The following is a 27779-nucleotide window of genomic DNA, read 5'->3' as shown; positions in this document are numbered from 1 at the left end:
TATTGTTTGATTTCTTTACTGACAAAAAACACACATCAACGTGGGCAAACAGGGTAAAGAGGGATGTTGGACAAAAGAATATGTGAAGGCACACTGGGTAAAGAGTGATGTTATTGGTGAGACTGCAAGCCCTGTGTGTTATGTGGAATACACACACAGGTGTATATTAAAACTACTGGCAAATCTTAACTGACATACATTTATTTCATCGACTAATACAAATCAAGTTCTTTCATTTTGTTGACTTTTTTGTAATCCAGATGTTTAAGAGTAAATATTAATGATTATGTTTTCCAATAAATAAATATTAAATTCACATGCTACTGGACAAACTACAGAAAAATATTTACTATGATAGTCATTATGTTTCCGAAAATTATATTATTATTTCAGTTTGGACTTGTTGCCAAATAGTCGTATATTTATTTTCCATATTAGCTCATATGAGAATTTTTTTCTTCTCAAGTGTTTTTATTCATACGACTAAAAATGTCAATTAAAATTTGTCAATATATACACTTGTATGCTTTATTAATTACTGGTGTAGACAATTAAAACATGCACTATTGTCTGCTGTGTGAAAACTTGTACACACAAATTTACACCATTTATTCATCACAATTTTATTTACAAAAGAGCATTCTTGCACACTACAGATCAAAATGCTTTCTCCTCATGCTTTTTTATAAATTCTCCAACATTCCTAAGCTTTCTTTCAACTTAAATATAGGCATTCATGTGAACACAGCAAAAGTTTTGTAATTCAATGGCATGTTATAAACTCAGCAACGATACCTTAATATTATCAATATAAACTGTGAACTCTTTTGTTAGGTATTTTAACAAGTTTAACATTTGGACTAAAACATTTTTTCTATTGTAAAAGTTGAAGACAATTTGAGTCACGATATATTAAAGAAAATACAAACACATAATATCCAGCAAAAACATGTACTGACATCTCGACACTTTATTGAAAACAAAGCACTTATTACACCTATGTTATGTGGTACCTGGACAATCTAAGTCAGAAAATTAGAAAATGTATGTTTAATAAATTGAGAAAATTCAAAGCATGGCTAATCAGACAAAAAAGAAGTTAAATATAACTAGATGAATGGTAAGTAATTTGCTCATGTAAATATACCCTCGCCTCTCTTGCTTTCCAGCCCTATACCATGGTTGGAGACAAATCCATAAAGTTCTTAACTCTTCTGACAATCGAGCAAGTATAATTTGTTCAAACGCACATCTTCTGATGATGAGCATAATATGTACTAAGTTTTACAGTGTTCCATTAATAACTTCAAAACACATGACAAGGGTTGATGCACTAATGAGATTGTGTCATGCACCAAATTAATCAACAAAGGGTAATAACTCTAACAAAAATTGTGGAAGTCATGTGATTTTTTTAAATAAATATACACATCTTCTGGTGAAGATCAATTAATATTTACCAAAGTTCAAAGTAATCCATCATAAAATGTGGGACCTGCTGCTTGAATGAGATTGTGTCATACATTGTAATGTTTATGAGACTGTTATACACTGCTACAAAAAGAAAAAGGACAAGAACTCACACATACATTGTATGAAACAAAGTAGTTTTTTAATATATGCATCCTCAAGCGATGACCATAATAATTATAAAGTTTCATAACAAGCAAAAAAAAACTGGGAGTAGTTGCACTGATGATTGTCGGACTCAAGGATAGACACAAGGGTTACTATAAACCATTACAGAGGCGGGGGTATATAAATATTTAAACAAAAATAAGTAATTTTATCATGATTATTACAAATTCTAAACAGGAAGTCATTTATATGGCAACTGACACTGTCATCGGTTGCATGTTGAAATAAAGCATAACAAATACACTACCTTCCAGTGTTTACAACAAATTATCTACTATAAAAAAACTTATTATTGTACAAGAATAAACTCAAATGTGATGCCTAATTACAGACCTAAAAGATAAATTTTGGACAAATAAGGAACTTTCAAACTGATCTGCATGAAAGGGGTAAAGCAGAAACTGAAGGGAAATGTTTTCTCAAACAGATAAACTGACCAAGGTCTTTTGAATGTAAAACTGTAGCAAATTTAGTTTCAATCCATGAAAAACCTTCAAAAGTTAAAGAGCGAAAACACAAATTGCGATAGACCTGATGTAAAATGATGGGACACGATGGTATGGCTGGACAAAAGTAGCACTATATACCCCTCTATATGTTTGAAAAGTGCATTGAAATGAAATTTTAGACAGAAATCACATTATTTTCACAGAACACATCTTTGAACTTTATTCTCATGTAAAATGAAGGTTCCTTCTATTGCACTTTCTCTGAGGAATATTAATAACTTTAAATGCCCTGCAAATTAGCCTTGTGACTGATTTATGTTAGGCACTATATTCATATTCAAGTTCATTTTGCATATTTAGTTTCTATACAATTGGGCCACAATGCAGATTACGTGATGACTAAATACTTTAAAGAATATATACTTCATTATACTTCTTAAGGGAATGAGGATGAAAGTGTGTTCCTTTGACACAAACATAACTTGTTTTAGTCACTGATATGCATCTATTTGCAATGAGTAATATATTCAGCACATGAAAATAAATATGAATTTCAAGACCTTTTGTGATGAAAAAGGGGGAAAATTAGATAAAATCACAGATTGTTCTAAGTCTGTCTTAATCAATGGGTCGCTTTTCGCTGTATTTCTTTGTAAACTCCTCTGCATTCTTCATAAATTTCTTTTTGTCTTTTGTGAATTCCTCGGCTAAATCGGCCCTTAGGGGATGTTCTGGCTCTGGGTCATTGATAAGTGATGCAAGAGCTTGTAACACTGAAAATGAACCAAAATCCTGAGATCAAAAGCAAGGTCTTGGGTTTTTTTTTTTAAAAATTGGCATGAACTATGCTAAAAGAGGCAATTAAATCTAGTATGTTGAGCCCTTACTCACTCGAAAAATTTTAATAAAAAAATATACTCGTTAAGTCTTGATCACAAAGCTATTATCAGCACTCCTGGATTAGTGACTGCCCTGTCTGTCACTGATGCTGGCTCAACAAAAGAATTTTAAATGTTTTAAATGTTTTTCTGTTGCAGAATGTCTAAAGTAACAGTAGGACCAGCTAATCAGATCCAGAATTCGTACTGATTATCAATTTCATTATATCCATAGATAATCAACATCTAATGATATTTCAGCAAGTAAATTAAGAGATTCCAAGCTTTGATAATAATTGGATGGGTGGGTCCTACATAATCACTTTACATGACATTGCTACTGCTTAACTTCTGATAATCATATACAAGAATTTTTTTTTATTGAAAAGTCTATAGAAAGAAAATTTTAATAGATTTATTTCCATGTTTATTTGCCTTACAAAGCAAGCAGTGTACTTCAGATAAACATATTGGGTGTGAATATGTCTAATAAAATTTTGATTTGATTAAAAATCCAAGTTCTCTCCAGGTCAGGATTGACGTAGCTGAGAGAGAACTCAACTGTCAGTGGATTACCTGATTTCTGCATAGACAGTCTCACCTTGAGGTTCTGCCATTCATCATGAATGCTCTGTCTAATATCCACTGGAAAAACTTGTCGGAACAAAATACACAAGGAACCAACAGCTTCATTTCCACACAAAGAAAATTCATGTAAGGAGTGTTGCCACACTTAGAAACCAACTATATGAAAGTGAAATAGTGGAGTCATCACAAGATTCTGAAAACTGCCCAATTTGTGTTGACTCACTTCCTGAATGTCATTGTCATCAGTGAAGGCCTCTGGTAATGGACTCTTCAGTTTTATGTCTCAATACTTATGAGTCAAACTGATAATAAAATTCAGACAAACAGTCACCAGGTATCACCCTCATGGCATGCAGATGTGTGTATAGTGTTTCTAGCCTCAATCACTTAAAATATTTGAAGATTATAAGTCTGTAAAAACTGTAGTTACATCCTTGAGGACATCAAGCATTAAGTGCAATTATTATACAAATTTAACCAGAGTCTTTCTGGACCAATTTATTAAATAAGTACAGATTATTACCGACTAAAATCCCTGTCTTTCTGGACCAATTCATTAAATAAGCCCAGACTATTACTGACTAAAATCCGTGTCTTTCTGGACAGATTTATCAAATAAGTCCAGGCTAATACCAACTAATATACTTGGTTTTCTGGAGTAATTCATCAAAATAAGTCCAGACTATTACCAACTAAAATCATTGTCTTTCTGGACCAATTCATTAAAAAAGTCCAGACTATTACTAACTAAAATCCCTGTCTTTATGGACCAATTCATCAAATAAGTCCAGGCTAATACCAATTAAAATCACATTCTTTTTCTCCAAATCATCAAATACATTTAAGTCCAGGCTTCAAACTTGTACTGGGAACAGCTTTCCACATTTCAAAAGATCTATGAAGCAATGAAGCAGCAGAAAGTTTTCTACGCATATTTAAATGCTCAGCAGTAATACTATAATATAAGGTTGCAATACTGTATAATGTTACATATATTTGATTAAATTTGATTTAAGCTGTGTTTGATTTCATTTGATTGTTTGTGGGTTTTGGAATCTTTTTATTTTTTTTACATTTCATTGTAATGTAATTTTATTTAATAGGAATTGGATATTTTCTAGAAAATTCAGTTTGACCTGAATCTTTCCATAAATACCTAATAATAGAAACACTTGTTTCTATTTTTGACATAGTTCTTGGCCTTGATTGAGGGTCAAGTAAACAACTTTTTCTTGGAGTAAAATGATTGGTTCTTATCAAGGATATAAAGGAGCTATGTGACTTTTACATGTAAACATGATCACATGATTCTCTATTTCACAATTAGGCATTAAGTGATGTTTAGAGAGAGAGAGAGAGAGATCAGAGTCTGGGCATTTAAACACCTGATCTCAAGTTGTTTTCTTCTGTTGTGACCCACTTTTGAGTTTTTGAGTTAGATGTTAATTTTTCTTCAGATTACTTGGACTCTAAAAGATTAATTTGTTTCTTTGGAAATATTATTGTATTCAAACAGAATTCCTGAAGAAGGACATTTCTTGAGAATTTTATTTGGATTTCCAAGACCAGAGGATAAATTATTGTGTTTGTACAAGGAAATGTAGACTTTACAGTACAGGCTACAGCATACATCATAGGCTTTCATCTTGGATTCTTTGTCAGGACTCGAATTTGGAATCATTAGAACATTTCAATATTAGGACTTTAAAAGTTTTATTCGTGGATTATTCTTGGATTCTTTTTGGTATTGATTCTGGAAACTGTAAGTTCATATATTTTCATTTTTAAAGAATTTTTCCAGGGAAACAAATAAATTATTATATTTTTTCAAAGCTTTTTGTTTTCACTCTTTTTGTGTTACTGTTTATTCTAGCCTAAACATGTAACATAAGAATACGGATATGGTTGCATGTGTGTGTGTGTGATTTGGATTTTAACGTAGCTTAAAAAAAAAAATCAGTCATATCGCTATGATGTCTGCAGTGTGGCAGTTTATAGTGATATCTAGCACTGGGCATCATGCCGCAGACGTGTAGCATGATGTCCCAACCAGTCACATTATCCTGACACCAGGCCAACCAGTCCTTATACTAATGTCTTAATGCTGAGTGCCAAGCGAGGCACCATTTTTATCAGTCTCTGCTATGGCTCAGCTGAGATCAAACAACGATTTCCTGCATCTGAGGCATACGTTCTAGTCACTAGGCCAATGAAGCAATCTGTATAAGGTTGCAAAAATACTAAGCTGAATTCTCAAAATTACCTTCTTTAAAAATGTTTAACAAATGTTTCCTCAAAATATTCTTGCAGAACTACATGGACCACATACCTAAGTTAAAACATAAAATCCTCTGAGTGGGGTGTGAGGAAAAGCAGTGATAAACTTACTACTCAAAATTACCATTTTTTTCAATAACAACAGAAACTAAGCTTTAAAAAAATGGGCCAACAGGAAAACATAAAAGCACAATGAACATCTACATGAACCACATATCTAGCATATGAAGTTTCAATAAAATTATCCAAATGTTATGAGAGAAGTAATGACAAACTCAATTCACAAAATATCCCTTTTCTGACAACTTTTCATGAAATTTCCCAAAATATTAGCCAGATGAAAGTGTGACATCTACACCAACCACATATCTATCCTTCAACATTTCAACAAACTCTTCCAACCAGTGTGGCAGTAAAACTGATGATGAATGAAATTCTCAAGGTGCTGCTTTTTAAAAAACAGTTTGCAATGAAATTTATCCAGAAATGGACAAGCAGAAAAAGTAAAAAATGTTACAGTGCATTGAGTGTATACACCAACTACATGTCCAGTCTACAAAGTTTCATTAACATCCTTCAAGGAGTATGAATGACAACCTTTGTCATAGCTGCACAGACAAATGGATGGACAGACTGATACATTGGGAAAGGCAATATCCCTGTTCTTAGATAATATGCAGTGTTAAAAAGCATGGGATAATCATATTACGTCATATCAAGACAGGATGGTACAATAATAAAGTTAATCTAAGATAAAGATTATTTTTATTAAGCTTGTTGATAATAGCATAAATAATGAGTGTGTGTATGATTTAGATTTTTAATGTAGCTTTAACAATTTTGCAGTCATATCGCTACGATGTCTGCAGTGTGGCAGTTTAAAGTGATGTCTAGCACTGGGGCATCATGCCACTAGGCCACCGGAACGGTCCATAAATAAATAATGAAAAACAATCCCTAAAATGTAGTTCATCATCTAATTCCTGCATTTTCAAACATCTGAGTAACAATAAATTGGATAGAGACAAAATGCAAACATCTACTGTCTTCATGATAAAAAACTCACCCTGATCTGTTTTGGTTGCAGGTTTCCAGTTCTCAGCACTAATTATTGGCAAACATACTTGACCCTTCTCATCTATATTAGGATGGTATATCTTTGTCTTAAATGTGATCTTTGGAGGTTTAAATGGATACTCTGCTGGAAAATCTATCTGGATCTTAAATGCCCCTTTGTTATAAGGTGGGTTTTCCTGCAAGGAATATACAGAGGACATAGTTTTATGCATTCAAAGGTGATTATACTTCCGTATATACTCATTTATAAGTTGAGTCCAGCTGCAAACAGGATAGACCCTTATCTGCATAATGTGCCTGCAGATCAAGGTCTATGCTTTTCATTCAACTGAATATTCATAACAAACTGCATAAACCAAGCTCTGCTAACACATTATGTGATGGCAGATTTGGGTCTGTGCAGTTTGCAGTTGGACTCATCTTTAAAATCTACATGAATGTAAGATTAAGTGGACAAGTTCTGACAACACTGCAAAGTATGTGTGTGAGTATTTTGAATTTGTAATATAGTTTTGAAAATTTTTCAGTCATATCGCTACAATGTCTGCAGTGTGACAGTTTATAATGATGTCAAGCACTGGGGCATCATGCTGCACACCTATAGTATGAAGTTCCACCCAGCCATATTATCCTGATACCAGACCGACCAGTCCTAACACTAACCTCTTAATGATATCTTTGGTATGACTCAGCTGGGGTTCAAACCAGAGACACCCTGCATCCAAGGCGGATGCTTTAACACTGGGCTACACTGCAAAGTACTCTCTATAACCCAGCTTGATGCAGCCTTCCAAAAAGGAAGCATGTGCAGGGAATTCTATAAGCACTTCTGTGCCTTCAAATGCTATTAGGACTACCAATATTCTGTCTGTGCACCCACTGAAATTTTAATGCCCAGCCAGTGTCCTTTATTTTTCTGAATCAGTGAATCCTATGGATGCATTTTCCCTCAAAAGATTAAAGAAATAGGCTCTAGTTGACAAAGAAGGTACATGAACAGAAATAATAAATGTCATGTTAAAAAGTGTGAAGATAAAGGTGAATGAAACCAAAACATAATAGTTAAAAAAAAATTGTAAATTGAATTGACTTGCCTGTATAATGATTAATGTCCACAAATGGACTCCCTCGTTTCTTACTTGGACCCCCATTTTACCTATCAGGACCCTCATTTTTGAAAACCAAGGGTTTAAGACAACTGAAAATAATCAATGACCATAAAGATTTCCTTTATTTAATGTTAAGAAGTCTCCAGTAGCGACTGAAAACAATAATTATTACGCGTTAGAAAAATTCAGTCTAAATTGATCCTAACAATGAAATGTTAGCCCATGTGACATGGCATAAAAGACATAAAATGGGACTTTACTGGACAGTGACCAGAAATCGAAGACCAGTAAATGTTGCCTTACCCAATGACCTTTCAATGACCAATTAGGTGGCTCTGATGTTTCTGATGGGAGACCTCTCCTAAGAACTTACAGAACAAGACTGCTACACAGCCGTCTGAAGGACTCATGGTACTAATTCAGTTCCCACAGTAAACCTATGCAAACACCATGATATTAAAAATTCAACAACTTAAAATGTTTGAGTGCTCATGATCAAACCTATATTAGTATAGATGAAACCTGGATGTTAGCTTCTGTGTAGAGGAAAGGATATGAGCCACGGCATTCTCTGGACCTGCATGTGTTTGAAACATGTGCATTCAATTCTGCACCAAAGAGTAAGGTGCTAATTTTAGTAATGAGTGTTCCAAACTCAAGACTGTTAAAGAACTGAAATTCCATCAATAAAACAAGGTCTCTATTTTTTTCACTTACAACCAAGATAAGCTCTCAAAAGATTCTTTTTCCTAAAGCATAACTTACATTATTAACCAATCCTGGTCAGCCTAACCCATATATATTCTATTTTATGTTCACCCATTTCCAGGCTGGTTCCCATTTTCCATTAGTACCGTGTGTCCATTATTTAACCTTGATTTTCTTGACAGCCCCAGGAATAGTAGTTCAATACATAAGAAATGTGCACAGTTCTGCTTGACAAAGATTACATTAGTGCATATTAAATTATATTGCAAGTTCATGTTCACCTAAAAAGCAGTTGTGCATTCCAGGCAACATTTAAATATTTGAGCTTTATTTAAGAAAATCAGAAAAAAATATTAAAATAAAGCTGTCTAAAAAGAGACATCTTTATTAATTTCACCACTTATTGCTCTTCAATTCAATACTGAAATATATTACCAGCCTTGTCATATTATGTAATGAATGAGTAAAAGGTCAAGGTGACCATTTATATGTACATGTATTATTACAGAAATGATATTTAAATGTCAAAAATTACCTAAAATTCATCCCAGAAGACATATAATTTAAAACTAAAGTAAAGTAGACATAAGTCCATTAAAATGCAAAATATAATCTTTCAAAACATTCACTGAAAAAAAATTGTGGGATTCAAAGTCATGAGAGGTCATCACCATTACACATGGTGGAAGAGAACTAAGTGATCATATCTGAAGCATTATGTTTCAAAAGACAACTAGGAAATATCATATTGCTTACTATAATTACTCTATAAATGGTAAATTGTATAATGTTTATATACGTATTGCTTAGATATAAACCAAAGTGCAAAACACTCCACCTAACATAGTCAAATCTACACTGTTCCCCCTCCCCCTTCTTGGCAACAGTTGATATATCTGAATATGTGTTTAATATTCCACTGAAAATCACTGTGGTTTACAAAAGGTATTAATTTTGCTTGTTATCCACAAATAGATCCATATGATTACATTTATAGTAAAGTTAATTGCACCTGCATATGTGGAGTCACTGTATTGCTGTGGCTGTCTATAGGATTCATGGTACTAGTTCAGTTCCTATTGTAAACCTATGCAAAACACCATGATATTAAAAATTCATAACTTAAAATGTTTGAATGCTCATGATCAAACCTATATTTATTAGTATAAATTAAACCTGGATGTCAGCTTCTGTGTACATGAAAGGATATGAGCCGTGGCATTCTCTGGACCTGCATGTGCTTTCAATTCTGCACCAAAGAGTCAGGTGCTAATTTTAGTAATGAGTGTTCCAAACTCAAGACTGTTAAAGGACTGAAATTCCATCAATAAAGCAATGTTTCTAAAAACAAAATTCACTTACAACTAGGATAAGCTCTCTAAAGATTCTTTTTCCTAAAACATAACTTACATTATTAACCAATCCTGGTCAGTCAACCCCATATATACTCTAATTTATGTTCACCCATTTCCAGACTGGTTCCCATTTTTCCACATAATTAGTACTCTGTGTCCTGAAGGGTGTGTGATTTGTTCATTGCCTATAATGGGCTAATGGCTTTGTAAGGGTCCTTCTCTGCCATTATAACTGCAACTAACTCTCAACCCTATTACTTCCTTCCATAGCATAGATCCTGTTTTTTGGGGTAATTTTGTTTGGTAATTTACGGCACTGCAACAAAAGTAGGTTATATAATGCAGAGGCAATTGGAGTAAAGTGTCTTGCCCAATGACACACCATTGTAGCTGACCCAGGCATGACCAACAGTAGGTTTCAAACCTAAACCCTATAGGTCAGGAGTCTGGCATGCTAACCACTGGGCCACTTGGTCCTGGACTGAACCTTCACGAGCACCGACTGCATCAGGTCAACCATCATGTCAACTCTCTCAGGAAAAGGATACCATACCCTCCTGAGATAAAGGATTGCCCTTCTCTGGAAGAGACACATGTCATAACCTCCTGGGATAGAGGAGTCTTCTCCTGAGGGAGAAGTATGCCATACACTTATTGGGACCATGGAGACACGGAGGAAGAAGGGCCTGTTTTCCTTTTCTTTTATGAGTGCCATCTCTCATCAAGGTCTCATACCTCATTTTAGCAAAAATACAAACAACCATAATCTGTGCACAAAATGCAGGTTTGTGCAACATTTAAATTCTTTCAGCAGAAAATATTCTGTGTAAATTATTTTAAAAACCAATGGCCCTGGACCTGTGTCAGCAAATCTTTCCTCTAACCACAGTTAATACTTTTCACCGTACCAGTACTTAAAAAAGAAACCAAATTCATACCCTTCTGTAATATTATAATATTTAATAATGTAAGCACTTGTTTTTAATAAACTGTATGTGCACTCCCACCATGATGCTTTCAAAACTTTCTGGGGAGAATCCTGAGGCCTGTTGTGGAACAGTGTTTGTCAAAGACAGATCAACTCCAAAACATGTGATTCAACCTAAAACACATGATAAGTTCTCACCTTAGCCCTTAAAAACCAAGTTCAAAGATCAACATCAACAACAGCAACAATCGCCTTGGGTTGTCATAAACATGCAATTCATGGCTAAAGAGAAAACCAGAACATGCATTTTAAAGAAATCTCTTATCCAGCCAATTTTACCTGTTCTAAATGCACATTACAACGCATTCCATCTATATGGATGTAACTGTGGAAAGGCTGGAAGGGTGTATGTGTATAATGGTACATTAAAAAAGCAACATATTTTACTTGAAAAAAAAAGGTTTCTTTTTCAACTACATTACCCAATCATAATACCTTAGGAGAACAGACAAGAAATGGAGGGAGATGCATCCTCATATATCAGACAGACCATCTCCAGTCCTCTGAGATTTGTTAAGCAGACTCCATATGTCAGGAGCAGCTTTGAAAGAGAATAATTTTCCCTCTCACAAATCAAGTGCAAGCAATGAAGCAGCATCCTTATTAAGGTGTCAAACGACCTAGGAAGGTAACCTGTTATGCCACATGGGGAAGAGTGGGTCGGATTGTCTGTAATCTGCTCAGTTAAGTCTTATAGGAGAACCAAAATTTACCATAAAAAAACAATTTGCTTTCTCCATCAAATACATGAAGTGATCACTTTACATTAGAAGAATAGGAAATAAGTTGTGGAAATACTGAGCATCCTACCTGTGTCCCCTAGTAGGAGCATGAGTGCTCTACTAAATGAATGAATGTTTCCCAGTGTTAGTTTAGCTCAACATGAGACAATTATATATGTGCATAAGAGATCCCTGTGGCATTCTGCACTTGATTATTATCTCACCATCAAAAATTTCCCAGGCAAATCCAGTGAAAGTGGCAAGTTCATGTCTGGATCAAGGTTCTGATTTCCTGAATAGGGAGTACTCACCATCTATGCAGCTACCACAAACCCAAAGAGATTCAGTTTTCTCCTTAGAGGCACGATTTACACAAATGGAAGCTAGAGATGGCAGACTGGGCATGACAGTCAGTCATCTGTTTCTCTGTCTCAAACTGAGATATTACATTGTTCTCTGGAATATTTATTAGTGTATCTATCATATGAGTGCATTGATTTAATAACACCATTTAGTCAAATGGCCAGCGCTTGTGGATTTATGTCTTCTATTAGGGCCTTTAGTGGTAGGAATACCCTTTACAACTGCTGCGGATATTGTTTGTGCATCTGATCTGAGGTAACATCTGAGGGTAAGTACAGTGTCCTGCTTCTCTCAACAGATCAAGGGGAGGTAACAAATAATTATTGTTTTGGTTGACTAGTGATAGCAATCTGTTCTTAGGAAGGAATCAGGTTGTGTCATTAGGACAACTGACCCGTCAGAAACTGCATGAAATCAGATCCGTGAATATCTTTTGACAAGGTTCAACGTCTATAGTGGAAGCATGAATCGGATATGTCAAGACTGATCATGTACTAACTGCATCTCTATTGCAAGACTCAACTGCTGTTTAACTTCATAACCAGAAATGTTCTGGCATAAAAGCCCTGTTTGATAGTTTTTTGTACTATATACAATGCCCTTTACATGCAAAAAAAACTACATTTTCTTGTGTAAAAACATAACTCTTCATGAAACCACCTGAGACTTCCTTCACGAAGGTATGATGAAAGTCATGGAGTTTCGATAACAAAATGCAGTGAAATCAATTAGGGTTGAAGTTAATAAAATGTTCCTAACTAACTCTGACTTGGCATTAAAGACATGTCTGTCCACTTTATCAACATCTATACAAGGTATGTGTGGAGAAAATATCTTTCTACATGACTTTTCCTTTTCACCAACTGGGTGAGAAAGTTGCATGTAACTATTTTACCATAAAGAAACTCTTGTGTTACTGGGACTGCAAATGTTCCAAGAGATGCAAGGTAATTTCTACCATCTTTAACCGCTATGGAAAGATTCTGAATGACACAACATAATCATCATCATCAACCAAGGTACTGACCTTGTATGTAGAATGGACTTAAGGTGAAGGATAGTATTCCGATTTAGACAAAATCATGTAGATTTAGTCTATCACTGCACTGAACTAAATCCCATATATTCCATTGCTGGATTGTGATGTTCTGGCATTTTCATTTGATCACCTTCATTAATAGGATATTATAACAAAGTTTTCATCATCATAAATCATCAATCTGCCAGAAATCAATCTCTCTCTCTCTCTATTCTCTCTCTCTCTCTCTCTCTCTCTCTCTCTCTATATATATATATATATATAAAAATATATATAAATATGAGCAGCCAATAGAGTTAACATTGTGGATTGCCAGTCTGGCATGACTGGTCTGGCTCAGTCAGATGGCTTCGTAAGTGCAGAGGGTTCACCACTGTGTCATGGTTGGTCTGTCAGCCAGCCCACCAGTCAGAGATACCGTATTTTCCCGCATATATCCCGCAGACGCAGATAATCCGCACCCTCATATAGCCCGCGGGTTTTGGGGTTTTGTGTAAAAAATCGTTGGCATAACCCGCACCTTTGTATAACCTGCAACCATAGATTGATGAACTTTTTTGTGTATGTTCACATTGTCTACCATTACTATTTTTAGAAGGACTGAATTCGTCAATGCTCACATGTGGATGACGAATGATACTACAACTACTACATTTTCACTCACCCGCCCAACATGCAACTTTGCATTTACACTATCAAGTCAGTCGGCCCCGGTCCATATTCATCCCTCTGCATCAGTTCAAGTTAGTCACCCTGCCTCCACTATATTCCGGCTGGCAGCCGGCAGATTTGAATTTTGAAGCCAGGTACTTGTGAGCTGGATATGCAATGGTGTGAGGTCCTGAGGCTGAATGCCACAATTGTCAATTTCGAATGTAGCTCGCATGACGTCAATTAACTACCGGTATTCAGGCTCGGTACACAGTGCTTGTGCGCGTTGGCTGTCTATAGGAGCTGTGCCTCAACTACAGGCTACATAAACGCGGACATTTCTAAATAATCTTGTATTCTTTTTAATTGTAGATTCGAGTTTAAATAATTTCTTTCTGTTTGATTTAAAAAATGCCGAAATGAAAGTCTTACACAGCCGACTTCAAGCTAACTGCCACTGCGTATGCTGAAGTGCATGGCAATAGAGCCACAGGCAGAAAATTTGATATTGATGAGAGTGTAATCCGAGGTTGGAGAAAAGAAAAAGGAACGTTGGAGAAGATGAATCCACGAAAACGTGCTCGTCGCGGACCTAAAGCAAAATGGCCTCACCTTGAAGCTGACCTGAAGCAGTGGATCGTGGCCCAGCGGGAAAACAACTGACCAGTCTCGACAGTTGCCATCAAACTGAAGGCCAAACTCATGGCGGCAGAGAAGCACATTGATGATTTTAAAGGAGGAGTGCATTGGGTATATAAATTTATGAAGAGGAACCAATTGTCAGAACACAAACGACCGTCGGCCAACGTCTACCCGAGAATTGGGAGAAGAAGATGGATGACTTTCGTGAATTCATTGCCAGGGAAATATATTGAAATATTATTACGTGTAAAAAATTTGTGATATAGCCCGCACCCTTATATAACCTGCACCCCCCCCCCCCCCGCGGGGTTTGTAAAATCTGGTATAACCCACGGGATATATGCGGGAAAATACGGTAACTGATTCCTGACAGCTATAACTTGTTTGTACAGCTGTGGGTGGCAGTCATAATGGTGTACCAAAGATGGTATATAACTTGTCTGCTGCCTGGTTGTTGATGGACTGAACTACATCCTCAGCATAAAGACCACTGTAATCTTACATAGCTCATTCATACAGCTGGACTGGTTGATCTACAGCTGAAAAAGCATGCTAAAGACAATATATGCTTTGCCATAAGGCCAGATGGTGCAACATGGTCCGTATTGATCGTCCATCCATACCATCAGTGCGCTTGCATTACAGGCGAGGATCGTCTAACCATACGATTAGACAGACATTCTGGCACTTTTTCTGCTTCTGCATGAGGGGTGGAGAAGGCATCTCGAAGTCATTCATGAGACTACTCAACAATTCTACTGTACTCACAGATAGTTTACTGTGGCACTATTCTGAATCTTCATGGGTAGTGGAGATGGCATCACAACAACACCCATACCAATAATCAAAGATTCTACTGTATTTGCATATACAGTATATTCTGATGCTATTCTTACATCTACATGGGAGACCTGCCAACCCTGATGAGTCTGTCTCAGTAAGATAGTTGATTTTTTCCATAAGTCTGAGCAGTTTTCAGTAAGGTGTAGCAAAATATCATAAACTGCTATTGTAAAGCTGGAAAACATAATTAAAAATTCGCTATTTGAAACATGCAACAAAGATAAACACTATGTTCAACTGAAAAATTTGTAAAGTACAGGTAGACTTCATTTACCACTAGTACAGTTGCACAAACTTTAATTCCACACCCTATGCAGCTCAATGGCTTGTTGCTATCTCTCAACTTCTTGTAATTCAATTCCATTTCACATAATGGTGGCAATCATATCTCCCACCATGAGACATACTCAAATTGGCATGTGATGTCCAATAAAAGTAACTGTGTCCCTTCCAGCTTTTATTCTTAAGAATCTGAATATTCCTTTTTATTCTTCTGTGTTGATTATTAACACTGTTCAAGAGGATTATTTTCCGTTTCATCTTAAACATGCAATGCTTGCTCGATGCCACTTGTAAAAAAAATCAACAGTTTGATCAAGCACATGCTTTGCATGAACAAATAGGTGTAGTTTAAAGCATCTGAGGTGTGCTGTAAAGTTAGTCTGGTTCCCTGACTAATTTCACTAATTCTAACACGAAACCCAGATCCAAATCAAACATGCATGAACAAATTTTCCTGACTTTTCGGCAATGATCATTTTCCCATAGTTTTTGCATCTATGCCGTAAGTCCATATTTTATGGGTAATTTTCGTAAGACTTACGGCCAAATCGTAAGAGTTGGCAAGTCTGACAAAGGGGTGGAGAGGATATCTTGACATCCCTCATGAGACTAATCAACGGATCAGACATGAGTAGTTAACAAGCACATATTTTGGCAGCCACTGACCCACTGTTTAAAAAGACCAAGTATTTTCATACTAAAGTATGAATGAGAAATCATATATGTAGACATATCTCATGTCCCTTCTCCACAATCTTAAATCATTTATACTTGGTCATCATCTCTATAATGAAAAGGAAGAAACAAGTGTTTACAACAAATATATATATATATATATATGTGTGTGTGTGTGTGTGTGTGTGTGTGTTTCCCTTTACCCTCCTTTGCACTTCAGATATCCCCAATTTAATTTGACCCCCAGTTTTGGTACCAAAGTTTGTTATTTTACTCAGTCTGACCCCCATTATTTATATACATATATATATATATATATATATATATATATATATATATATATATATATATATATATATATATATATGTGTGTGTGTGTGTGAAATAATGTAAACCATGTTATCAATACAGTGTGACCCCCCCATAACACAGCAGTTGGGAGCCATAGAAAACGACCAATGTTATAGACCGAACCTTGTTATAAGCAAACAGGTCAGTTAGCTGAAGAAAATGATGCATGTACTCCAAGAAATTGTTTTCGGAGGGTAAGTAATAAATGCAGGTGGTAAAACACATTCTTCACTTGCATAGTTACCATCTTAAATCAATGCATATTAAATGGGGAATACACCTGAAGTGAAAACTGAGAAGGCATATATTATATTTTACTTTATTTAGAGAACCACAGATTGGTACAGATACGTGTATACTGTTGATATTTACATGTCTAATGTATATCATGAATAGAGTATCAAAACAATGTACTCACCCGCAATCTCATCACATACATTGAATCCACAATACAAGCAATTCCACAGAAAAAATGCACACACACACACACATTTTAAATATTCAATAATTTTGTCACAGGTCATATACGTCTGAATTCAGTGGATAAACATAGCACAATCACACAACGAATTATGAAGCACATTTACTTTTCAATGTGTCCCAAGCCGGTAAAAGTTAGTTTGCCTTTTAAGCTGCTGTTGGTAGTGTTCATAAGCATAAACTTTTTCCCTGCATAAAGAAAATTTTCACAGCACAGTTAACATGTTCCAGTCACGTTAGAAAATGAAAAAATCCATCTGATTCCATTGCTTTTATTTAAGTTTGGTACTGACTTCCTTTGAAGAAAAGTTCTTTGTTTTTACTGAAGATTGTAGTTTGCTTTCTTCGATGAAAGGTGCATGCATTATTGAAGTCACCGCTAAAGGACAGCTTTGGAGAACCAAACAACATGCCCATTTCTTATTGTGGCGGCAACATTAATAATTGTATTGCATAATTGAGACTGATTTTTTTTCTCCATTTTCATAACAGTCGGTGCTTCAAAGGTAATGTTTTCTTTGAAATTTCAGCAAACTATTTTATCTGGGTATATTTTTAAAAAAGGAATTGGCTGTCGGTTGGTCAGTTGTAGTTACTGTTCCTCCATGCCTATTGAATAGACCAACAAGTAAGTTTTTTTTTCCTTCTTTTTTTACATTTGTGGTAGCGGAGTGATGCTGCCTTCCACGCATGTATCAGACATTTAACAAAGGGTTAACGGAAAATAGAGATGCAGGTGTTCTGGTCTGATGACAAGGATTACTACAGAAAATGTGAGTGTTCTGAAGGATATAATTCTGAGTGAAAAGAAGAGGAATTTTACTTACAATCCACATACCAATGTCAGGCAATGTAAATATATTAGTTACTAGCTAGTGGCCGAAAATCTGACAAAAGATAGAATATGAGGTAATGCCTCATCCAGTTTACGTCCGCTACAAAAAATGTCAACAAAAAAAAAGAAGCAGATATCTCACAACATACAGTACTCATGCTTGATGTCAACATAAGCAGAGTATAATATAACAATGCACTGTTAAGAGGGTTTGTCAATATGGACAAAGAAATTGTTTATTTTTTATATTTTTTTGTGTACGAGAAAAATACACATAAATGTTCGGAGCTATGCCACGATCATCTTGTATTATTCATGCGCGATCTCTTCCCCAAAAAGATAATAAACTTTTTACGTTTTGTTCATACTTTTAAGAAAGATTTTTTTCGCATGCGAGAAACATAATGTATATAAAATTTTGTGAGCCACGCCATGACCGAGTTATATCCGAAATCGTGTTATAATGGAGCGTGCTACAGTGGGGTCACAGTGTACATCTTAAAAGAGTAAAAGTTAATAAAAACAGTGCCCTAAAATTTCTCCAGTAAAAATAAATATTACCAATCAAAATCACATAAGACAATACTGAACAGTCCAATAATTTTAATAAATTTTTGTATGCTCCATATATAACAAAACTTTCACTTAATACAACACTGAGAAATATATGTGGATGATAAAATTTAAAATCAAAACCATTAAACAGTGTTTGGACTAGTACCAATGTACTTTGGATAGTGCTGTAATCATTACACAGCGATGGGACTAGTAAAGGTGTACTCTGGATAGTGCTATGTATATTTCATTGTGTGGAAGCTTGTAAAGCAAACAATTTAAAAGTGACTCAACGAATGATAGAAAAATAACATCATCATTTTTGTATTTTTTTATCTCAACAATGGAATAAAACCCACTAAAATGTGACTTCTTTATCCTTTTGTCTGCTGAGAAGGTTAATATCTCTCTCTCATTAAAATTACTTTCATTAAACTTTGCATATTTTGTGAATCACCAAAATGATCAAAGAGTCTTTGCTCAGAAAGGTATTAATCACCTCTCACAAATCAAGTACATGAATGCATTTTAGATAACGAGTCGTTGAATATTTAACACTGGATACAACTTAAAAAGTGCATTCTGTACTACGTACTGTAGCTCAGCCAACACGTATATTCCATGTGATATAGTGGGCATCCTGTATTACATAATTATATTGCTGCAACTTTCTAATTGGGGTAATACAGTTTAATCCACCACTATGAGCCATGTTGTGGATAATCAACGTCAACCACTTTATCTGGTCTGTGATACAGTGCGGATGGCTTAAGTTCCACCATGAAAATGTGGAGTTTCCATAATTTATGATTCATGTACTATATACTACCCAACGGCATTGTCAAAAATGGATGAATGTGTGTTTTGTATGGAATGTAATCATGCATGATGAATGGCTTTCAAAATAATATCACACAAAATCTGTACACTACTGTTGATTAGCAATATTGCAGGATGTATCAAGAATTTCTTAAGGAGTCCCAACTTTATTTATATAACACTTTTCACTATTTTCCAAGCAAATTTCACCCATTTCTGAGAATAAGAGAATATTCCTACTTTTTGTATTGGGATACCATATAAAATGTTGCCAACCCTGCCCATGCCACAATGCTGCATTCTGCTAACAAATGACACATATATAATAAAAATCAGTTGAAAAATACTTCACTGTCCACTATGAATCACTCTTAGCTAACTTCCAACTTACTGGTACAAGCAATCCCTGCCATAGCAATATGTTTGATTCATCCACTTGAATATTTTTAAGTATATTGTTCTCTGATTTCCTGATGTCACTCAGTTCCTGCAAAAGAAATTGCAAGTCTTTTATTTTCTGTAATACACAAAGATAAAACTTTTGCTAAGGTACATCTGACACAGCTTTTTGCCAGATTCTGGAATACTATACCTACTATCTATGGATATATATTCCATACTTCAATCACCAGGCAATGTTTCTCTTAAAATTAGGATTCAGTGGATTCATATTTCGGGGCAAAATGACTGCTTTAAATATAACACAATAGATGATGTGATGGGCATATATATAATGAAATAATCTGATACAGTAAAATTGCTGTATGACTGTTATTGCAAAAGATATAATCTTAAACATAGGTTACTGTCAAAATCAGCTGACATGTATTGAGGTACATGTTCTTTCTTTCCACTTTGACAGGCTGAAATACAAAATAAAAAACTGCTAAAATGCATGAAATTTTACCCATAAATTGATATTTTGGGACAAAAATTATGGCCCCCCCCCCCCAAACCAAGCATCTAGAACAATAAACTCTAATGCTGATTTGTAGAAAAAAAAGAAAGTAATTCTATCTATTCCCAAGATAAAAGAAAATATAATGGTTGAAAAGACCCCCCCCCCCCCATGATCATATGTTTGGTCCTTTACCTTTAAGTGTAAATTTTCTTGAGGAATCTCATTGACTAAAATAGAACTGCAGATAAAAATAATCAACCAACATAAAAATTAACCAAAGCACAAAAATGGTGTTAAAACTGGATTTAAAACAAAAGAAAAGAGAATGACTGACACTGTACATAGAATACGGAAATATTTAGATGCCTGAAAAAAAGAGTGGATGTTCTAAGCAGATAAAAGACAAAGTCAACATCATTTTCTGTCAATATTTTGGAAAAATCACAGGTTCTGGGGTAACCATTACACCTGAATTGCATCCTAGCATGGACCCTGTGAAAGCCTTAAATTTTTACAAACCAAAAAATTATAATCATCTACTTTACACTAAATTTATTTTATTACTTTGGTGCACTGACCAAGCCTTGTTCCATTAATTCTTAATTTGAGTTGGCTATTTCATATCACAAGGAGAAAGCCAACTTTGTATTGTAACTATGGTCTACCAATATTCAATGGCAAATAAAAGTTTTCACTGGTCACATTTATCTTTATATGATAACTGAAAGTTTTTAATTGCTAATTCTGTTACAGCCTAAGGATGATCAAACTTTTTTCACCCACCACTTGTCCAGGACAAGTAGTTTCAGCAAAATTAAATGGTTCCACATGCCTTTTCACTTGTCCCCAAATTTCAATCAGATGCCTAGCTTTGATGAGATTGTATGCATGTTAACAGACTTTAATCCAAGAAAATAGCAAAGTATGTACAAAATATTTATTTCCTCAAAGATCTTAATTTTTTTAACACAGATTTATATTATAGATTTTGCTACTTTGGTGATTGATGTTTTAGAAACTGATAGATCAAATGCAGTAATTGCAAAACATAATTTATTCAAATTCACTGAATTCAAGCCATGGCTAATTATCAGCCCAATGCATCCAAAAATTTCTTTGTCTATGTTTTATCACACTTTACATTTTTTACCACCAATGAGTGTAGCTTATATCATTTTAGAGAATAGTTATCTCAGACTCAGTGGTAGCCTTACATTTTATCCATTCACTTGCATGCCAAAATGTGGAACGAATCCTGGTTTCTGAGCATACAAAGTTTGGGCTTGGCCTAAAGATGACATTATATGCTAGAGTAAAGGATAGTCCAGTAACGTAATGAAGAGTCAATTTTGGTATTATCTCAGGTAAAGTAATTGTTCTGTTTCTCACACTGAGCCTTCCTGCTAGAAATCACTATAAACTGCTATACTGCAGACATCATAACGATATAAATAAAACTGTTAAAGCTACATTAAAAATCTAACACACACACAGAGATCTTACCAATGACCTGCATAACTAGAGCAATACCTTCAAACTGCTCCCCAATCTGTGTTTAACATAACTCTTTTTAAATCTAGGACTCTTTAAGATTTGTACCTAAAATATCTAATATGTGGAAGGAAACTCATCACTCAAAATTTGGTCTCCTCTGCAACAGGAACAAGACACACATCAAGATAGAGCGTGGGGTCATCATGAATATGATGCAGTTGGCACAAGTGTATACAGTTTTAGATTTCAAGCATTTGAGTCTGGGGTTTTTTTCATTTCTATTTAAGCTTATCTGTAGTTGACATTCTAAAGTATGCATTCTCTTTGGTTTATATTAAACAGTCAGTTACTGGGTTAAGGCATTTCAATAAGCTGTTATTTTTTTTTATACTGAATGGGGTGACATCCCATGAGGTACACCAATCTCCTTAAGATAGCTTTCCAAGAGTGCAACCTATTTTGACCATACATTTTCTACCTGTCACAAGATTTCAAATAAGGTTATGCTGGCAACCCTTCAGGACTAGGTTGAAAATGCTGTTTATTATGCCATGCAGGCAGTCCCTCTGGCTGAGGTTGATTAGGCTGTTTATTGTGATATGCAGGCAGCCCCTCAGACCTAGGCTGACAATGCTGTTTATTATGCCATGCAGGCAGCCCCTCATGCCAAGGCTGAAAAGGCTGTTTATTATGCTGTACCTCTATGTGGTGTCACAAACTTTCCCAAAGTCCAAAAAGATGGCAACTATATCTTCTTACTTTATGAAAGCACTCAGTCTGACAAGATGATCTATTGTGCTTCTCTGGTGTCTGAATCCACCCTAAATCTTTGACAGTAGTTTGTTGGATTCAATAATAGTGGACACTATAATTTTCCAACCATTCCATTGGTTTTGTTAATACAGATTGTTAATAATGTGGGACGATATTCGGAAGGATCAGTTTTGGTACTTTCATGTTTAGGCACTGGTCTCAGCAAGACTACATTAAGTTGCCTGTTTCCCAAATTTTGCTGAAAAGGTTTTAGCACTTAATGCAGAGATAATTGCAACTGCATTAGTAAATGTACCAAAGACTTCCACTTCTCAGAATGCAACCTGTGATCAGGCAAAGCTGCATTTAGTTCTATATAAACTGTACAGAGTACTATTTTATATCAACTTCTATAAATTAGAGAAATGTGCAAAGTAACTAATGTCAACACTGAAACAGAAAAGCAGACATGCTGCATCTTTTAAAATGAAATAAAAAATGGTGGATTAATATCTTTTTCTGAAAATACAATAAATTCTTTCTTTTGATCAGATAAGATCTAAATGTGCATTAAAAAAACCTGCATGTAAGCTAGATCTTGGCTTGTGTAACAGGTATTAACTGCATGTAAGCTAGATCTTGGCTTGTTGTGTAATGGGTATTAACTGCATGTAAGCTAGATCTTGGCTTGTGTAACAGGTATTAACTGCATGTAAGCTAGATCTTGGCTTGTTGTGTAATGGGTATTAACTGCATGTAAGCTGGATCTTGGCTTGTTGTGTAACAGATATTAACTGCATGTAAGCTGGATCTTGGCTTGTTGTGTTAAGGGTATTAACTGCATGTAAGCTGGATCTTGGCTTGTTGTGTAACAGGTATTAACTGCATGTAAGCTGGATCTTGGCTTGTTGTGTAACAGGTATTAACTGCATGTAAGCTGGATCTTGGCTTGTTGTGTAACAGGTATTAACTGCATGTAAGCTGGATCTTGGCTTGTTGTGTAACAGGTATTAACTGCATGTAAGCTGGATCTTGGCTTGTTGTGTTAAGGGTATTAACTGCATGTAAGCTGGATCTTGGCTTGTTGTGTAACAGGTATTAACTGCATGTAAGCTGGATCCTGGCTTGTTGTGTAACAGGTATTAACTGCATGTAAGCTGGATCTTGGCTTGTTGTGTAACAGGTATTAACTGCATGTAAGCTGGATCTTGGCTTGTTGTGTAACAGGTATTAACTGCATGTAAGCTAGATCTTGGCTTGTTGTGTAACAGGTATTAACTGCATGTAAGCTGGATCTTGGCTTGTTGTGTAACATGTATTAACTGCATGTAAGCTGGATCTTGGCTTGTTGTGTAACAGGTATTAACTGCATGTAAGCTGGATCTTGGCTTGTTGTGTAACAGGTATTAACTGCATGTAAGCTGGATCTTGGCTTGTTGTGTAACAGGTATTAACTGCATGTAAGCTAGATTTTGGCTTGTGTAACAGGTATTAAGCAAGCAACTGGAAGAACAATAGGACTACTGTATTTTCAGTGCAGCTCATTACAAATGAAACTAAACAACAATCATTATCACAACCGGACCCATAGTCCTACAATGTAAGGCTACAATGTAAGACACCAACTCTGATAGTTATGATGTGGATGTGTATGTGGGAGATAGATCCTGCCCCATCCCATTGCAACTGTCAGGGTTGATGTCTAACTTTGACTATTGGACCCCCTAACAATTTACCAACAGTCTTGATTAAAATTGGAAGTAGCCTAAACTGTTAATGAACATAAAAACAGATTTAAAGAAATGAAAATAATGAACATAAAAACAGATTTAAAGAAATTAAAATTGTTTACTCAAGAGTCTAGTCAATAATGAATGTGCAAAGTCACATTAAACTCATCAATAAAATCATCAAATCCAAGAGTCATTTGTATGTCCAACAAAACAACAGATCCTTTACTTTGAATATTGAGCTTCTACACAGAACACATATGCCATATTGAAAAAAAAAATATTAAGACTATGCTGTGGAATGTTTAAAACCTTAGATTGCCTACCAATAATGTAATTACTTGTTTTATGTTGACATAGCTATTATATTGTTGATGGAGAATCCCCAGGTCTATAAATAGCTACTTAGCAGTAGCCCTCAACAAGAATTCATATACTTAAATAAAATTTTAAAACTAATAGGAACTATAACTAAAAAAAACAATATAAAAATAAAAGAAATAATAAAATTATAAAGAATTGTAATCGTAATAATTTAATGTTGCTTTTATTTAGTTTATCATGGTATAAACTGTCAGTAACTGATTTATGCAGCTAAAATAATGACCTTCAGGCAATATTTTTGCTGTGTAATTCAGCAGCTGATGATTAGAGTACCACGATCAGAGCACACCTCCGTACTGCTCTGTACCCTACACTGGCTATCCATTCGATCCAAAATCAAACACAAAATTTGTTCTCTGTGCTAAGTTTCACTGACGGACTCTAGTCCAACATACCTATCCGACCTCACCCATGTGTACACACCAGCAAGATACTTATGCTCCTCTTCTGACAATTGTATACTCATTATTCCCACTATGAAAACAATGTAATATGGACAGCGTTCTTTTGTATACCAGGGCCCAGCAACGTGGAATGAATTGTCCAATGAACTTAGACACAAAGACAAAGTGATCCCATTCAAGAGTGCTCTCAAAACTCACTTATTTCGACTGCAAGAACAAACTTAAAGACCTAATAATGTTTCCTACCTTAAATATTCTAAGCATGTTTTTTCTATGTTTTCTAATTTCATGGTGTTTGTGTTTGTAATCATATCATTATATATGTTTTTTATCTTATAGGTGTTGTCTAATGTTGTAAAGCGCTTAGATCTTCTAAAGATTAAGCGCTATACAAAGTCCTCATTACTATTGTTATTATTATTAGAGTCATTTTGTCCAAAATATGTCTATGTACTTTAACATCAATTTTGCTGTATGCATCTCTCAGGGCATCTAAATAATAACCTTCCAAAGGAATATGGACGTATATGAATCTAAACGAAGTGAACACTTGCCACTTAAAGGTATGTAGAATCAAATTCTAAATAAATGACAAACATTAGTAAAAAAAACTCGGTGTTGAATGCCTACATGACCCGTATGACTTGTATTAATCTACTACAGCCTTTCATCCATAGAAAAGTGTCAATATTGAATATGGGTGCAAAAGGTGTGAGATATTCCGAAAAATCTGACCAAGCTTCACTGTGATACGACGCAATAAAAATACAAATTAGGGTGTATGTCTTACACTTAGTCCTACAATGTAAGACACAGCACATGTTTTTTTTTGTTTAAGTGCTATGTCTTACTATCCAAATAACAGGCTTGTATAGCATGTTCCAATGTCGTTGAAATCAGAATGAGTAGTCAAAGTTTCAGGAATATCTCACACATTTGTCAGCATATATTGACACTCTTCCACTAATTTATGTGTAATTAATATACTTACTGTGCTGTCTTTATCCTGGCAGAATGAAAATATGACACAAGCAAATGGACGCATTTTCATGTATTCCATTGACCTACATTTGAATTTGTTGCTATGCGATGGTAGTTGAGGTATGATGAAGTATGTTTAAGTAGGTTCATGTGGCAGATATGTTTCTTGAATGAAACGAAACGTTAATTTACAGTTCCAATAGGCATAATATATATTTATTCATTCGTTAAAGAATAATATTTCAACTTAACCTGATTTCAGCATTCCCAGCCTTCATCACTTTCCAGCCAACTGATATGTAAGCCAACGAAACTTTAAAACAGGTCCATTTCTTTTGTGAGAATTACAATTTCTTAGAGAAAAGACATCAGGGTAAGTAAAGTCTGACAAAAACATTATAACTATACTTTGTATGAAAGCATCATTATTGGTTGCCAGCTGTGTGTGATATTTCTGAAAATTTGACTTTCGTTATACTGTTAGTCGACATCAAAACACACTACACAGTGCCGTTATTTTGGCAGTAAGACCTAGCTACGATGTCATAGCCTCAACTTGATTTGTTGTGGTTGAGGCTATGAACTGATCCCATATCATGTAATGGAGCAAAAAAATCATCACTAAAGTCAGAAAAACAAACTGTAGAAATCTACTACATAAGTATAACCATGTTGTGAAAGAAGTTTGGCTTATTTTGAATTTATTAAGCACTAGCACGTTAAAATAAACTGGCATGGTTACACTAACCTCACCATGTCCGCTATGATACATAACGCAAGACTCTCACCGTGACCCCTTTTCTATGTAAGGCTTGCCAGATCATGTTTGGATATTCTACGCTATGTTATTAGCAATCAAGTGGCGAATAATGGCTTCGTCGTGGAATTTCAAAGTTGCCGATAAACCATATTTGCTTTCAATGCGCATTATTTCTGACTCAAACCATGCCATATTTTTACTACGATTTGTTTACGTTTCCAAATAACGACTCAGTGTCCTTATATGGCACACAAACAAACGAGGCTGAGAATGGAAATAATCATTATCTGAACTAATATGGCAGCCGATCTAAACGAAAATATCGGATAAAAAAGGTAAACAAGATTTTACAACAATTTCTACAATAAGTTTCGATACTTCCGGTATTAAATAAGAGGACTACTCAATATATTGGATTATATGCAAGGAATATGTTCAAATTGATATTTGGCTAAAGGAGCGCCGGCTTGCTCCATTGACACGTATATGCTCATCTTAGTACCCTGTCCACGATGTAGGAGTAAGGTTACTAATATTAGTACTAAGTAAGACCCATCACCCATCCCCCGAACAAAAATATCGGGTGATGTTACGTTGTAGGACTAGTCTTACACTGTTCGACCACACGTTATTCACATGATGAACTTGCATTAATGAAGATTTGTTCAAACGGCCTACTGTTATCTCATGAAGACATGCCGAAATTAAATGTTCATTTGCCGGATTAGATTTAGATCATAATCTTCCGCGATTTAAGTGTAAGCACATGAGTGTCAATTTAATGTATATTATTTGCAGACTTTCTAGACGATTCCGATGAACAGAACAGGGTGTGAGTCAGCCAAAAAGCAAACAGAAGGTTTACCGCAAGTTTAACAATAATACTATACTCTATTTCTTCAAATTCATTCAAATATAACTGAAAATATGACACAAACGTCTATTTCAGTGTCAAATTTGTGGAACTTTCATCAAACATGCATAACCGTTTCTACCTTTTGAAGCCGCCTGGTCGCTGCCATCTTAGAATTGTCACGTGACGTACATA

General features: G+C 35.1%; 1 protein-coding gene across 1 annotated transcript; it reads right to left on the bottom strand.

Moving 5' to 3' along the window:
- LOC149771686 (ubiquitin-conjugating enzyme E2 L3-like) lies at positions 1-27779 on the bottom strand. The gene is made up of 4 exons (XM_089948226.1): positions 27727-27779; positions 19716-19811; positions 6897-7083; positions 1-2860 (listed from the first exon to the last, which is right to left on the bottom strand). Exons 1-4 carry the CDS (start codon positions 27751-27753, stop codon positions 2706-2708), a joined length of 465 nt encoding a protein of 154 aa, XP_089804352.1. The 5' UTR covers positions 27754-27779; the 3' UTR covers positions 1-2705.

The sequence above is a fragment of the Sinohyriopsis cumingii genome, unplaced genomic scaffold, assembly GCF_028554795.1.
Source record: "Sinohyriopsis cumingii isolate HCF-2022 unplaced genomic scaffold, ASM2855479v2 utg001727l, whole genome shotgun sequence".
NCBI lineage: Eukaryota > Metazoa > Mollusca > Bivalvia > Unionida > Unionidae > Sinohyriopsis > Sinohyriopsis cumingii.
The sequence above is the reverse complement of the archived record's forward strand: the minus strand, read 5'-3'. Positions and strand labels throughout refer to the sequence as shown.

What these genes read in the sequence shown, in the direction of transcription:
- LOC149771686 (XM_089948226.1), bottom strand. Translation starts at nt 27,753, where the DNA reads ATGGCAGCGACCAGGCGGCTTCAAAAG. An exon ending in CGACCAGGCGGCTTCAAAAG is followed by an intron (nt 19,812 to 27,726) that starts GTAGAAACGGTT and finishes TTTCTTTTGCAG; the next exon opens with GAACTGAGTGACATCAGGAA. An exon ending in TGCAACCAAAACAGATCAGG is followed by an intron (nt 2,861 to 6,896) that starts GTGAGTTTTTTA and finishes GTTCATTTTCAG; the next exon opens with TGTTACAAGCTCTTGCATCA.